The 15,656-nt window shown below is 32.8% G+C and overlaps 2 protein-coding genes across 3 annotated transcripts; one reads left to right on the forward strand and one right to left on the reverse strand.

The window, feature by feature from the left end:
* Positions 1–2,497: 2,497 nt before the first annotated feature.
* Positions 2,498–2,944, reverse strand: LOC150038241 (uncharacterized). The gene has a single exon (XM_090312504.1). The coding sequence runs from the start codon at positions 2,942–2,944 to the stop codon at positions 2,498–2,500; it is 447 nt and encodes a 148-aa protein (XP_090168630.1).
* Positions 2,945–5,754: 2,810 nt separating this feature from the next.
* LOC120091460 (protein IQ-DOMAIN 17-like) lies at positions 5,755–8,304 on the forward strand. 2 transcript variants are annotated; one of them, XM_039049496.2, is made up of 5 exons: positions 5,755–6,160; positions 6,332–6,452; positions 6,517–6,759; positions 6,835–7,113; positions 7,179–8,304. In XM_039049496.2, exons 2-5 carry the CDS (start codon positions 6,372–6,374, stop codon positions 7,974–7,976), a joined length of 1,401 nt encoding a protein of 466 aa, XP_038905424.1. In that variant the 5' UTR covers positions 5,755–6,160; positions 6,332–6,371; the 3' UTR covers positions 7,977–8,304. The 2 variants fall into 2 exon arrangements, with proteins under 2 accessions (XP_038905424.1, XP_090166016.1); XM_090309890.1 differs by having other exon boundaries at positions 5,829–5,908.
* Positions 8,305–15,656: the final 7,352 nt, after the last annotated feature.

The raw sequence follows: 15,656 nt of genomic DNA on the forward strand, positions 1-15,656 counted from the left end.
TAGATTGGTATCGTGAACTCTTTGGTCTACCAGGTTTCCTTAACAACGATGGGTTAGCATGTAAGACAGACATATTAGGGTGCGTAATCCAATAATCTTCATGCGGTACAGGTTTAAATTGAGGAGAGTAGCATGCAGCATATGTTGACAGTTTATTGGTCCTTAATAAAATCTTCGTAGTTCATGTTAAAATGTGAGTAAACCGCAATAAAATGCGAGCATGGAATGTTAAATGCTTGCCACTTGTTATATGAACAGTACCCCTCGGATCCATTTAGCCTCAACGTTTGAACATTTCCTCCTTTAGGATTGAGGCTGTGACATCCGGTCTTCACATGAGACACGCCTTTATATCCATTGTATGACTGTACTTCATGTTTACTAGATCTTGCAGCCCATTTATTAAATTTTTTTCGTGTGTGTACCTAAATATTTACTCACTTAGTATTACAAATATATTTGAAACAAATTGTTGATTACTAAATTTTTTTTTATCGGGTGTATTTATCTCGACGCTCCAAAGCAACTTTTATTTCTTATCTTCTTTTTTCAAAGTAATTTACGCACTTGAAGAATGTTATTCAAGCTCCTTTGAAGACTCAATTTATGCACTCTAATAAATTTTTTGACGTCCGTTTGTACCTAAACCCTCCTAAGTGTGCTTGAGTCCATTGCTCAATACCAATATTGTTAAAAAAACTCAGACAACTCTGATTTATTCCTTTGATGTCCTTAATGGCTTTATTAAACTTTCAAATTTGGAACTGACATCCGGCATGATAAACATAATACTTTAATGTGTTGAATTTGTATTTTTTGTTGGAGTTGCTGATTATATGTTGAAAGCAAATTGATGGTGACATTTTGGTCCCGTCCAACCATTTGCTAGATTGTTGACTGCTGAGATAATGCTAGCATGTCAATCCGAAATTAAACACACCTTTTTGTGTGTAATAATTGTTGGGTTGTATGTCTCAAAACTCGCAGTTTGTCATGTTAAACATATTCTATTATCAATAAAGATATTGACGTTTATTCAATAAAACTGTTATTGAATATGTGAATTGCACTTATAAAGTCTAAATCCAATAAACTAAAGATCTATGACTATTATATGAATACATGAACTTTATGTGGAGATATAAGAGTGGATCAAGTTCAGTAAATAGCCAAAATAGTAGTATACTAATAAGGCTGGGTACCCTATTCTGGTAACATTATTGGATGCGACCCACTCTGTAGTTGTTATAATTTGTTATAAAGTACTACAAACAAAGTTATTATGATTCATTCATGTATTGACATGAGGAGCGGGGGCGCCCTAATGAGTTTGCATAAGATCGGACTTAGAATTAAGTCACTCTTACTTTAGAACGTTGTTTATTGTTTAAGACTGACTATTTCATAATGATGACTTAGGTAACTTGACCTTAATCCTGAGCTAACTATGAACTCCTGTTTATTCGGGATTATCCTTAGATTTTCATGGGTAAGGGTTGGCTCAACAACGCCGACTCAATAAGCCTCCCATTTCAGGGGTAAGACCGGGTAGATAATTGGGGACATAAGGTATAAGACGAAATTCACTCCTACCCGCTTTTAGGGATAGTAGAGAGGTTATTTCCTTAAGTGCTGACTCTGAGTCTTGAACAAGGAGCCCCACCCTCTCATTGGCTCAAGAGGGACTCGGTTTAGTGATTAGATCATAAATCAATTGTTCATTAAAGGATCAGTGGGACTTAAGAAGCAAGATGTAATCTCCGGGGTAAAACAACTTTTGACTCAGTCGTTATTACGAACAACCTGTGAAGGGTTGACTTACTTATCATGGTTATATCAAATGGACACATAATATATCTATAGTGAGGGGAGTGCAACTATAAACTATAATGGACAGTCCTGTTATCCAGTATCCTCGTTAGCTCACTATGAACAAAATTAACTAGGTTAAAGAGTTGGATTGGTTAGTCTCGAATTGCTGGAGCCCATGATCTGTAGGTTATCCGATATCCTTGCTAGCTCACTACGGACAAAATTGAAGAACTAGGTGAAATGAGAATTTGAAATGTTCAAATTTGGCCTTAAGGAAAAATTGTATTTATATGAGATATAATTTACAATTAATTAATTAATTATGTTTGAGAGTATTCTTGAATATTATCATTAAAGTGTTTTTTTAAAAACTTGATTAATGTAATTAATCAAAATTAGGTGTCAAATACAATTTATGTGATATTAAATTTGTTTGTTTAGATATTTTCTAATTTGTGAAAATATTTTACATAAAAAAAAATTATTTTTTTATATTAAAATTAGTTAGTGGAAAAATCCAATTGTTGGATTTTTCTACTAACTAAGTGGATTTTAAAGTGGCACTTCCAAAGCTTGACACCTAAAGATTACATGCTACTAGATTTTGAGGTGGAAGACATGCAAAATAGAATTTTGCATGTAAATTTGTCTTTAAATAGTTTGGTTCCGCTGTGCATGTTGTTCTTTATGTTCCAACAACAATTTCTCTTAATTTTTTCAAGAACCATCCTAATGACACTGCGGACTTCTCATTTACAACGACGAATGCAAGAGGAAGAAGATGCCCATTTGTATCAACTGATGTAACAATCAGTAACTTTCCTCGATGTTTTCCATACAAGTGGGTACCGTCTGTTTGAATCACCAGTCGACATCTATTAAAAGCTTCTATACAAGGACCAAACACCCAAAATACAGAAGTAAGGATGACATGTCCTTCAGTTGGCGTTTCCTTCATCGTCCACTCCACACGTGTTCCAGGATTGGTCTTCTTAACCATATACAACCACCTAGGCAACAATATCCCAGTCAATGAACACTTTAGCCAACACCTTTCTTTTGCCTCCCACACTCTATGGTAGGGAACATCATATCCAAGTTTTGTTTTTATGTCGGACTGTAATTGTACCATGCTGATAGACATTTTTCTCTTACATCATCACAAAATTCTATTGGAATCATCGATGAATCTAACAGCACATGACTTTGACTAAGTTCTAAGCAAAACCTTTTTGTTGTTTAACATACTTAGTGATCTCAAACAAGCCACGCAATTTTTTTTATTGCATGAAGTCTCCCTTTGCAACCTTCTTCCCATTTCTTACACCGAATTGCCGAAATCGTCAGTGTCAATTCCACAACCTTATATGGTGCGTGACACTTAATAGAAAAATATTTGATCGATTATTGTAGCATTTCTTTGTCTTGATAAATCATCCCCTTATACAATTGGGTATTGTCAATATCCATAGGGGCTATAATTGGGTTGTGTTCTCGAATGCTATCTATTACATTCATATCTAAATCATTGAATGTGTCTGAAGGTAACTCATGTTCATGACCATCAAAATCCAACTCCTCAAATTTATCGTCTGTTTCTGTTCTAAAATCTCTCTATTGATTATTAGCCACCACATATTCATAATCACATAGTGGTGCAAGTGATTCAAAATTAGAATCAATACATTGAGTCAGATCTTCAAATAAACTAAAGAGTTTGCATTTAAGTTTATATCCGACCCTACCCAACTCACATTAAAATATAAATGCACTAAACTCGGGAGTGACATCATGATTGAGAACATCAAATTCATTGTCTATTCATTAGGAATAAGGAATGACATAAACCTTGCTGATCCTGATGGTGTTAGATTAGAATGTGTATATATAATTTCTAGCTGATTTTCTCTGAAATCTACACTAAGTGACATCCCTACCATTTCAACGAATTATTAAAAAAACAAGCCCACTATTCACATTTATGTTAAAACCCCATATGGTGGTTGGTCATAATCAACTCCATCAACACCATCAATCACATCACCATTTGTAAACAATATAAATCCCAAACACGTGTCTGCGTTTTTCTGAAAAAAAAAGGGACAATAATACATTACTAATTATTTTACTAATTATCAAACTTAAATACAAACAAAAACATAAACAAAATATTAAAATTATTAAAAAAAAAAAACCTGTGAATATCAAACTTAAATACTACAACAATCTAATATTATAAGAATATATATAATAAAAATTCACTCAAATTAATAATTTTGTATTAAACAACGAAAAAAAACTACTAAACTTTTTAAATAAAAACAATACTAAAAAAGTATAATATTATATATAAAAAAAACACGTTACTAATTATTTTATTAATTATCAAACTTAAATAAAAAAAAACAAAAATATAAACAAAATATTAAAAAGATTAAAAACTAATAAAAAAACTTTAAACATCAAACTTATATACTAAATCATTCAAATGTTATAAGAAATATATAAAATAAAAATTCACTCAAATTAATAATTTTGTATTAAATAACAAAAAAAAAAAAAAAACTACTAAACTTTTTAAAACGCAATAATACTAAAAAAAAAGTAACATTAATACTAATAAAATCTAATATTGTTTAAAATAATAATAAAAAAAGAATTAACATGGTAGCTCTAACATAATATAAATTTATTAAAATATATAGAGAAAAAACTACTAACATCAATATATAAATGTTCTTGAATTCAACGACTATTAAAAAATTAACATGATAGATCTACTAACATCATTGTATAAGAAGTTAAAATGGTATATCTAGAATAATATAAGAACCAAAAAACTAGTAATAAATAAAAAAATAAATTCATAAATTCAATAGCGATTTTACTTTTTTTTCCTTCAACTTGGTTTTCAAGCTTAAGCCATGATAATGACATAATTCAAGTTGATAATTTTGTTTAAGTCACAATGGTCCCTCTTTTATTTGTTATTTGTTATCTGGTAACAGAACTACAAAAACAATAGAATAACATGAGAATATGGATCTATAGCTTAATTTGGAGAAAGAAGAAGGAAAAAGATGATATGAGAGACAGAGCCAGAAAGGGAAAGTGATTTTTGAGAAGTTTTCGAAGGAGAAGAAAAGATGGGTAGAAAGCGATTGCACAAAGAGGTAGAGGCAGGGGAAAAACGTGATTAAGGAAGCTTGTTGGTGCGATTAAAAAGGCATAGGTCGATTGTGGAAAACTCGACCCCATGGATTAATGCATGTAGGTGAGCACTGGGAAGGAATAAAAGGTATTGGTCAAAAGTGGTATGACGGATAGAACGAGACACATAGTGGTCTGACGAAGATACAGGTCGAGTTTTCAACACCCAACTTAACCTTATATTTTGCTGCTTATACAGGAAAACTCGACAATAATTCTCACTCTGTCTTCGAACTTCTAAAAAAAGCTGTCAAACAATAAATCTCTACATACTTTTAAAAATACTGAATATTTCTCCAATATTTCAATAAAACCTCATTTTTTGGTTTTATAAAATACAACTCATTTAGATAAATATTAAGGTAATTGCAATTGGTAACATTTTTAGATATAATAACTAAGTGTATAACATTATTTAAAAAAATTGGTTACTAGTGATATGGTTTATAATTGATAAACTCATACCAATAATATGGTGTATCATAGACTATTTAAATTTGATCATATTTGTACTTTTTTTTTTTTTTACATTATATTATTTTGAATATAATGTCTACAACAGTCCCTAAATATTAAAATAAAAAAAAGTGCCAAACCAACGTACATAAGCAACCCTGGTCTGACAGCACACCTGAACAAACACTCTCCGTGTGTCAGAAGCACGTGATGGCATGACATGAGGGTTGTTTGTTTCAACTGTCAAGTAAGATTTCGAGAAAGAGGGTGGCTTTTATCCACTGAATTAAATAACACAATTGGATATTATTTATATTTGATATTACATAAAAAGAGGGTGATTTTGGGGTTATGGCCTATGGGGCCGCAGAAAAAGCAAGGAGTGGCGCGTTCTCGTGGGCTTTTTCTTTTCCAACAAATGAAATGGAAGGCAACACCACCACTTCACTTCTCACATCTTGGTTTCTTCAATTTCAATGCTTTGCTTTGGGATTCATCTTCATCTTTCCATTATTAAATGCCCACTCCCCTTTTCATTGCACCATTATTCTTCTTTTTCTTACTAATCTCACCTGATTATTCTTAATCTCCTCCTATTAAAAAGATTCTTATTCTTCAATATCCATGGGTTGAGCTTCAACTTTTTAGACTATTGGAATCACAGCTGCATTGCATAATTCACGTCAGCTCTTTTTCTCTCTTATTATTATTATTATATATATTTTTTTAATTTTATTCAGACTGATTAACGATGTGGGCACCGCAGTACCCTATTCTAACTCCACCACTGTCGCTGTTGGTTGGGAGCTGTCTGTCAATGAGTTGCTGATGAATTATCTCTCTTTTTTCCCAGGCACTATAGTCTAATTGTAAATGCAGCGCTCTGTTTTTCCATGGGCAAGAAGGGAGGATCCTCGTGGTTGACGGCCGTCAAAAGGGCTTTTAGATCTCCTTCCAAAGATGAAGATCACAAGGTCCGTTTCTCCTTATCATTTTCATTCTCTCTTTTCCCACTAAATTGCCTCGTTTTCTCCGCAGAAAACAGAGAAGCGGAGATGGGTTTTCAGGCGATCCACCAATCTGCACGACCCGCCCACCCACCAAACGCCCTCCAACCCATCTTCCGACGCGGCGCTTGCTGTGGCGGTGGCCACTGCCGAAGCTGCAATGGCCACCGCCCAAGCGGCTGTAGAGGTTGTTCGCCTCACCACCAAGCCTTCCAATCACGCCAGAGACCACTACGCTGCAATTCTAATTCAGACTGCTTTTAGAGGATACCTGGTATGGCTATGCTACTAAAATCTCACTTTCTTTTTCTTGGGTTTACGTTGATCTGGGCCTAATTTACTCATAAAGGCGAGGAGGGCTCTGCGTGCGCTCAAGGGGTTGGTGAAGTTACAGGCTCTTGTGAGGGGTCACAATGTCAGGAAACAGGCTAAGATGACCCTCCGATGCATGCAAGCTCTGGTTCGAGTGCAGGCCCGTGTGCTTGATCAGCGGATGCGGCTCTCTCATGAAGGCACAAGAAATTCCACACTCAGCGACCCTAGTACCGCCCTTGGATCGCGGTACCTTCAATTCTTGTCTGATAGAAAAGAGTTTGCCATGAAGCGTGATCGAAATCTTTCCCAACAGGTTCATCTCTTTCTCCATCTCTTCCTCCTCTGTTTTCGGGTTCTGTTTCTAATTTGAGATTTCAGATATGGCGGAGAGGTCGAAGTCCGTCCATGGGCAGCGGAGATGATCTGGAAGAAAGACCCAAGTGGTTGGATCAATGGAATTCAAGGAAACCATGGGAGTGCAGGGGAAGAGCTTCAACCGATCAAAGAGATCCGATCAAAACAGTCGAAATCGACACATTCCAGCCCTACGCTCGCACATCCTCCAACTTCCGAAGAATGGCTCAACATCAACAAAGAACAAACCCGCATTCTGGCAGTTCACCACTCCACCGGACGCAACAAAACGTACCCTCTTTCTACCACTCACCGGCCACACCCTCCCCGTCTAAAACTAGGCCTATGCTGCAAGTCCGGTCTGCAAGCCCTCGTTTCGTGAGAGAGGACACAAGCGAGAATACATCCCAAACACCGAGCTTAAGGTCAAACTACTACTACAGTGGGAATTTGGTCCAACAAGGGAGGAGTGGAGCGAGTAGCAGTTATGGTGGTGAAGGCAACAATTGTTTGCCCAATTACATGGCGGCCACGGAGTCTGCAAAGGCCCGATTAAGGTCGCAGAGCGCGCCGAGGCAAAGGGCGTCAACGCCAGAGAGGGAGAGGGAGAAGGGAGGAATTGGGTATGCGAAGAAACGGCTGTCATTCCCTGTTCCTGATCCAATTGGGCATGGAGTTTTGAGGAGTCCAAGTTTCAAGAGCGTGAGCGGGACGTACTTGGGGATGGAGCAGCAATCCAACTATTCTTCCTGCTGTACTGACAGCCTGGGCGGAGAGATTTCCCCCTCTTCAACTACTGATCTAAGAAGGTGGCTAAGGTGATATTCATTCGTTGATAAAAATTCATGAACGTTGCTGTGTTGCTGCCTCTGAAATTACAAGTTCCTTGTAATCAATCCCCCTAACCCCCCAAAACAGAGTTTCTCAGGAATAGGATGTAACATTATCAAACTAAAGACTGTGTTGTTGTCTCAATTTTGCCAAATTGGTCCATATATAATGCTTCGTGGGATTTGGAAATTGTTTAGTATTTTTAAGTGTAGCTAAAGCTAAAACAGATTCTTGTATTTGGTCTAACAGAAACGTGGTGTGTTTTTGTGTTTGTATTGTTACAATAATTATTCAGCTAATTGATATGACCATTCTTCCATCTCGGTACTTTTATGCTTCTGTTTGGCTCTGCTCTCTCTTTCCTTTCTTTCTTTCTCATTGTTATTTTTTAGAAGCTTTTTTATGCTATTGCTAACAAACTATTAAGAAAAACCATTTCCAAGCAACTCAAGTAGTGCTTATTTGCCAAAATAGCAATTTAATGCACTCCAGTAGCAAGTAGCAACTAAAGAATTTGAAAACAACGTATTTCGTAAAAATAAAGTTATATTTTATGTATTTAATAGCAAATTCAAAAATTAGATTCTAATTTTAACAATGGTTTAAAGGATAATCCAGAAATTGGTTTTTAATTTTAACCATGGTTTAAAATGTATTTTGATATTATATATTTATAGATAATATAACTAAGTGTAGTATTCACTAATATTTAATTGATAATAAACTATAACAATAAACTAATATTCAAGAACTAAGAAAACATTTTTAAAAATTTAGGGACAAAAATAGGACATTATTCAAAATTTAGGGACCAAAATAAGATTTAAAAAATTATATAATTTCCATTGATAGTTTAGTTAATTAATTACTTATTCAAATTTACCATTTTTAATTTTGAGTTAAAAAAACTCTACAAATTTCTTGTAATAATTGAAATTTACTGACCTTTTTCCTAATTTTCCAATTGAATTTTTATTTTTTACAGAAATATTTCCGATCCTTACAAGAAATTCCAATGAAACTTTTTTCCCAAATTTTTTTCCTTTAAAAATAATAACAATGTTGGGTTTTATATCGTAAAACTTGTGGTCTGTAAATAATAAACTTATTCTGTTAATTAAGTTTGATTCAATAAAGTTGTTATTGAGTGCATGAATTGCTCCTTTCGTTTTAGAAATAACCTAAATCCAATAAACTAAGATTCATGACTATTATATGAGTATTTGAACTTTATGTCGAGACATAAGAATGAATCAAGTTCGAGTAAATAGTCAGAATGGTCTATAGTATACAAATAAAGGCTGGGTATCTTATTCTAGAGACACTATCGGATGCGCCCACTTTGTAGATGTTACAATTGTTGTAAAGTGCTATAAACGAAGTGATTTTTGATTCGTTCATGTGGAAACATGTAAGTGGGGCATCCTATGTGAAAAGTTTATATAAGATCGGACAAAGAAATTAGTCACTATTACTTTATAATGTTGTTAAATGTTTGAGACTGAATTTTTCAAAGCGATGACCAAGGTAACTTGACTTTAATCCTAAGCTAACTATGAAGTCCTATTTATTCTAGATTATCCTTAAATTTGCATGGATGAGTGTTGGCTCAACCGCACCGACTCAAAAAGCCTCCCATTTCAGGGGTAAGATTGGGTAGATAGTTGGGGACATAGGATGCAAGATGAAATTCACTCTTACCTACTTTTAGGGATAGTAGAAAGGTTGTTCCCTTAAGTGCTGACTCCGGGTCTTAAACAAGGGACCCCACCCTCTCTTTGGCCTTAGAGGGATTCAGTGTAGTGATTGGATCACAAACCAATTGTTAATTAGAGGATCAGTAGGACTTAAGGAACAATATGTAATCTCGGGGGTAAAATATCTTTTGACCCAACCGTAATTTATCTATAGTGACTTACTGATTATAGTTATATCGAGTGAACACAATTATATCTATAGTGAGGGAGTAAACAACTGGGCTTTAGTAGAGTGATCCAATAGTTAACGACGAATGTTGGTTAATTAGGTTAATAAAGGTTGACTTACTGATTATGGTTATATCGAGTGAACACAATTATATCTATAGTGAGGGAGTAAACAACTGGGCTTTAGTAGAGTGATCCGATAGTTAACGAATGTTTGTTAATTAGGTTAATTAGGTTAAAAAGTTTGACCGGTTAATTTCGGATCGTTGGAACCCATGATCTATAGGTCCATTAGATCCTCTATTAGCTCACAAACGGATTAAACCTTGAATAACGTGATGAGAGAATTTGAAATGTTCAAATTCAAATTAAGAGAATTAGTGACTATATACGATATAATTACACGTTTAATTGATAGATTAAACGAAATTGGAAAATTGGATAATATGTAAATATGATTTAAATATTAAAATTACATGAATGGGGATTCATGCTTGTGGAATTAGTAGTGTAAATAATATAATATTGGATATTAAATTATTTAAATTATTTAAATGGTTTAATTAATTATTTTAATTAATTTTATTTAAAATTTATTATTTGAATTAAATTTATTTAAAATTAGAAATTAGAATTTTTAGAAAATTCAAATATTAAATTAAAATTTAATTTTAGTTTTAATTTTATGAAAATTTAATTAAAGAAAATTAGATTTAAAAAATTAAAAATTTGGAAAAACCCAATTTAGTTGGTTTCTCCATCTTTTGACACTATCCATTCACTTGATGTGGATTTGGTGTCAATTTGTTGGCCAATTTGATTGCACTAATTAAGCTGAAAAAACTTAGATGATTGAGTCGAGAGAGGAGATCATGTAAGGTGAATTTTGTTGAGATTTTGCTGTATATCCTAAATTTTCTGTTCATTTTGGGTTCCACCACCCAATCTAAGGGTTAAGAGAATAGTAGAGAAGATCAAGTGGTGGTCTACATCCTTTTGGAGTGAAGATTGGAGCTGAATTTGTAAAGGTATATCATCAAATCCTCTTTTTATTCTTTGAACATGTTTTCTTAGTTGCTAAAATTGATAAATTAGAGTGCTTAATGATTCTGTTTGCTTCCGCTTATTGCTTGCTAATGCCAACAAACAAATCTACTAATGATAGTTGAAACTTGTCAAAAACAATGAGACAAATAAAATGAAAATGAAAAACTAAAGTTTAAGCTTTAAAAGTGAAGTTGAGTTTGGAAAAGTAGTATTGAATAAAGGTAAAATTGAAAGCATTTGAATGAGAGATGAAATGTAATTGAACGAGGAACAAAATACTATTTTCATAGGACTCTCAATTTAAAATTTAAAAGAGTAAGAAAGAGGTTGGGAAAAAAATAATTTTTAGAAAAACTGTTAGTTTTGTAAAATGTTTTTTTTTTGGTTAAAAATAGTAATTTTCCTGGAAAAATGAGAAAAACTGGCGATGATTTCGTTTCATTTTCTTTTGTTAATTCATTTTTTTTTTAATTTTATTTTTTTTGGGTAAGGAGTAACATCAAACGTGTTTGCTTTTGTTAGCATCCTGGAAGAAGCACTGAGTTAGCGTTGGGCCTTTTAATTCTTTTTTGGTGTTTTAGAATTGAAAATCAATTTTGACTATCTATTCAAACATCATAAAATTATTGGAAATACTCTTAATTTGCTAAATACACTACTTACCTCAAAATTTCTTGGTAACTTAAAAAGGGATATTTGTTTGGTAGGAATGTTAGACGTCTTTAAATAATTATACATTTAATTAAAATATAGATTATGTAGGTGGATTAATAATTTATCACGCTATGTATGTGGACTAATACTTTATACTAGGTTATTTTATTAGATTGAACCTTATTATGTGATCTACTTAATTAAGACCCTAGATTCCTAATTGAGTATGTACTTAATTGGTAGAAACTCATTACTGGTTAATAAGGGTTTAAGTCTCTAAATTCCTAATTGAGTATGGACTTAATGCTTAGAAGCCCATTTCTAGTTAATTAAGGTTTAATGGTAACCTAATTGAACTAATATATATAAAGAGACAAAGCTATGGTCCCCAAGATACCAAAACAATGGAATTTGATATGTTATTTATTCTTGACCATTTGGTTGAGGAAGACCATCTTGAAGCTATCATTAGTTTCTCAATGAAATCTTCTATGTTATTTATTATTGACAATTTGACATGAATGATTCTGAATTTATCTACTCAATATAAAGTAATTATGCTAATAAGTGGTATCGTTAGGTTGTCAGATCTTACTCTTTTGATAAAGGATTGATGAAATTGATTAATCTTTAAGTTTTACCACTGCTATAATATGGTACAAATTATTTTCGTTGAAGAAAAAGGTTAAGTTCTCGACAGTATATATATATATTTTGAATATTATAATAATAAATAGATGCCCCTTGCTTAGTATCCCAAAGCCATGTGTCACCTTGTCCATGTGCCTTGATGTTTAGTGTCCATGTAAGTCTACATCCTAGTTGCCACTTTGCCTATAAATAGTGGCATTTGGTGGATCTTAAAATTACACTTCCATTATTTACATATTATCCAATTTTATAATTTTATAATTTTAGTTATTTTGTGTTTTTAGTTATTTTATTTTATATATTTAATATTATTATATAAATATATTATTATATTATATTTTCTCTATATCCATATTCCCACTGTGCTCCTCAAATTCATAACACTTATCAGCATGAGCTCCTGGCTTTTTCTTCACTAAAGATAGATCCTAAAGGTATGTCGATTTTTTCCTCTTCGTTATAATTAATAAATTGAATGTTATTTTGCATATTTAGTACATATTAAAATTTTAATATAAATATAATATTTTGTGATAGTGTTGTCATGACAAACCTTACAAAATTAGAATTCACAGCACTTGGCATTAGTGGCAATAATTCGAAATTCACCTGAATGCTATGAACTTGGGAGAAACAATTAAAAAAGGAAATACGACATCCAGTCAGAAAAGGCAAAAGCTATGATTTTCCTTCATCATCATCTCCACGAGGGATTGAAAATGGAGTATCTTACAATAAAATATCCCCGTATCTTGTGAAAAAATTTAAAAGAGAGGTATGATCATAAAAAAAACAGTTATCCTTCCTAAAGTTCGTTATGAGTGAATGCACTTGAGGCTGTAAGATTTCAAATTATAAGTGATTACAACTCCACATTATTTAAAATCAGTTCAAAATTGTTTTTATGCAAAGAGAAAATTACTGATGTTGATATGTTAGAGAAGACATTTTCTACATTTCATGTCTCGAATATGCTTCTGCAACAACAATATTGAGAGAAAGGTTTTAAACAGTATTCTGAATTAATTTCATGTCTTCTCGTGGTCGAACAAAATAACGAATTATTGATGAAAAATCATGAATTTTGACCAACTGGAACAACACCATTCCTTGAAATGAATGCTATGAATTTTAACAATAATCGTTGTCGAGGTCGTAGGTTGCAGTCAAGGTCGTGACCATGGCAGAGGAAGAAATAATTATATTTTCGTGGTGGTCGTTCTAATCAATTAAATTTCAAAAGAACCACACAAAATGATGATCACAAAGGAAGAACTCTACAAGATAAGAGTTTAATAAGTGTTAAAAATAAATGTTTCCGATGCAGAATGATTGGCCATTGGTCACGTACCTATCGTACGTCAAAACACTTAGTTGACCTTTATCAAGCCTCCTTGAAGAAAAAAGACAAAAATATTGGAAGCAAATTTTGCATATCAGATAATGACATATTTGACCCATCCCACATGATAAATTTGGATGTGGCGAGCATCTTTGAACCTCCTGAAGAGAAGATTAACACAATTGACGAAACATCAAGTGTTTCTTTTTATTTTGAGAATATCTAAACTTAATGTTATTGTTTTCCTTTATCCATCTTCATGTTTTTTTAGTAACTTTTGTATATTTTAAGTGTTGCTTTTCTTATTGTAATTATTTTCTTTTAATGAAGAAACACGGATCATTTTCATATGTTGGGTATTTAAAAAAAGAGTAAAGAAGATATATATTTGGCAGATAGTGCAACTACACACACAATACTTACAAATAAAAAATATTTTTCCAAATTGACAATGCTGAAAGCAAAAGTAAATATAATATCAAGTTCTGCAAACTTGATCAAGGGTTTTTAAAAAGCAAATATTATTTTGCCTAGAGGAGGAATAAAATTTACAATTGACAATGCATTGTTCTCTAGTCAATCAAAGAGAAATCTTCTAAGTTTTAAAAATATAAATTGCAATGATTACCATATTGAGACTGATAGTAAGAATAATGTGGAATATCTATATATCATATCCACTGTCTCAAATGAAAAATGTACATTGGAAGAGTTGCCTGCTTTATCTTCTGGATTGTATTATATTCATATATGAGTAATTGAAACATATGCAACAATGAACCTGAAGTTCATGAATCCAGACATATTTACAATTTGGCATGACCGATTGGGTCATCCAGGATCTACAATGATGAGGTGAATTATTGAGAACTCAAATGGACATCCATTGAAGAGCCAGAAGATTATTCAATCTAATAAATTATCATGTGATGCTTGCTTTCAAGAAAAATTGATAATTAGACCATCATCAGCTAAAGTGGGGACTGAATCACCTACATTTTTAGAATGAATTCATGGTGATATATGTGGACATGTGGACACATTAACCCACCAAGTGGACAATTTAGATATTTTATGGTATTAATAGATGCATCCAACAGATGGTCACACGTGTGCTTATTATCAAGTCGAAGTCTTGCATTTGTAAGATTATTACTCAAATAATTAAGTTAAGAGCACAATTTCTTGATTATACAATTAAGATCATTTGTCTTGATAATGCTGGTGAATTTACATCCCAAGCTTTTGATAATTATTGTATGTCAATAGGGATAAGTGTTGAACATCCTGTAGCTCATGTTCATACACAAAAGGGTTTAGCAGAATTATTTATAAAACGTTTGCAATTAATTGTAAGACCATTACTTATGAGAGCTAAACTTTCTTCATCTGTATGTGGACATGCTATTTTGCATATAGCGTCACTCGTACGCATTAGGCCAATAGCTTATCATAAGTACTCACCATTACAATTAGCCTATGGTCATCCGCCAAATATTTTCCATTTGAGAACTTTTGGATAAACAGTATATGTTCCAATTGTTCCATCACAACATACTAAGATAGGTCCTCAAAGGAGGTTAGGAATATATGTTGGATATGATCCCATATCAATTATTAAATATCGTGAACCCCTGACGAGTGATGTATTTACTGTATGATTTGCTAATTGTCATTTTAATAAGACAAAATTTCCAATATTAGTGGGGGAATTAAGAAGTTGGAAAAAGAAATTAAATGGGATGCATCGTTATTGTCTCATTTAGATCCCCATACAGATCAATGTGAACTTGCAGTTTATAAAATAAATCATTTACAAAATATAGCAAATCAATTACCAAATGCATTTATAAATGCAAAGAAAGTAACCAAATCATATATACCAGCTGCAAATGTTCCGTCAAAAATTGATATCTCAACACAATAAGTTGTCACTAATGAGTCTAGAACATGCCAGAAGCGTGGTAGACTAGTGGGTTCCAAAGATAAAAATCCTCGAAAATGAAAAATAATTAATAGTGAAAAAGACTTGGTTGAGGATGTAAATACCAA

The sequence above is a fragment of the Benincasa hispida genome, chromosome 1 (assembly GCF_027475165.1).
Source record: "Benincasa hispida cultivar pf3 chromosome 1, pf3_genome.v1.1, whole genome shotgun sequence".
Lineage (NCBI taxonomy): Eukaryota > Viridiplantae > Streptophyta > Magnoliopsida > Cucurbitales > Cucurbitaceae > Benincasa > Benincasa hispida.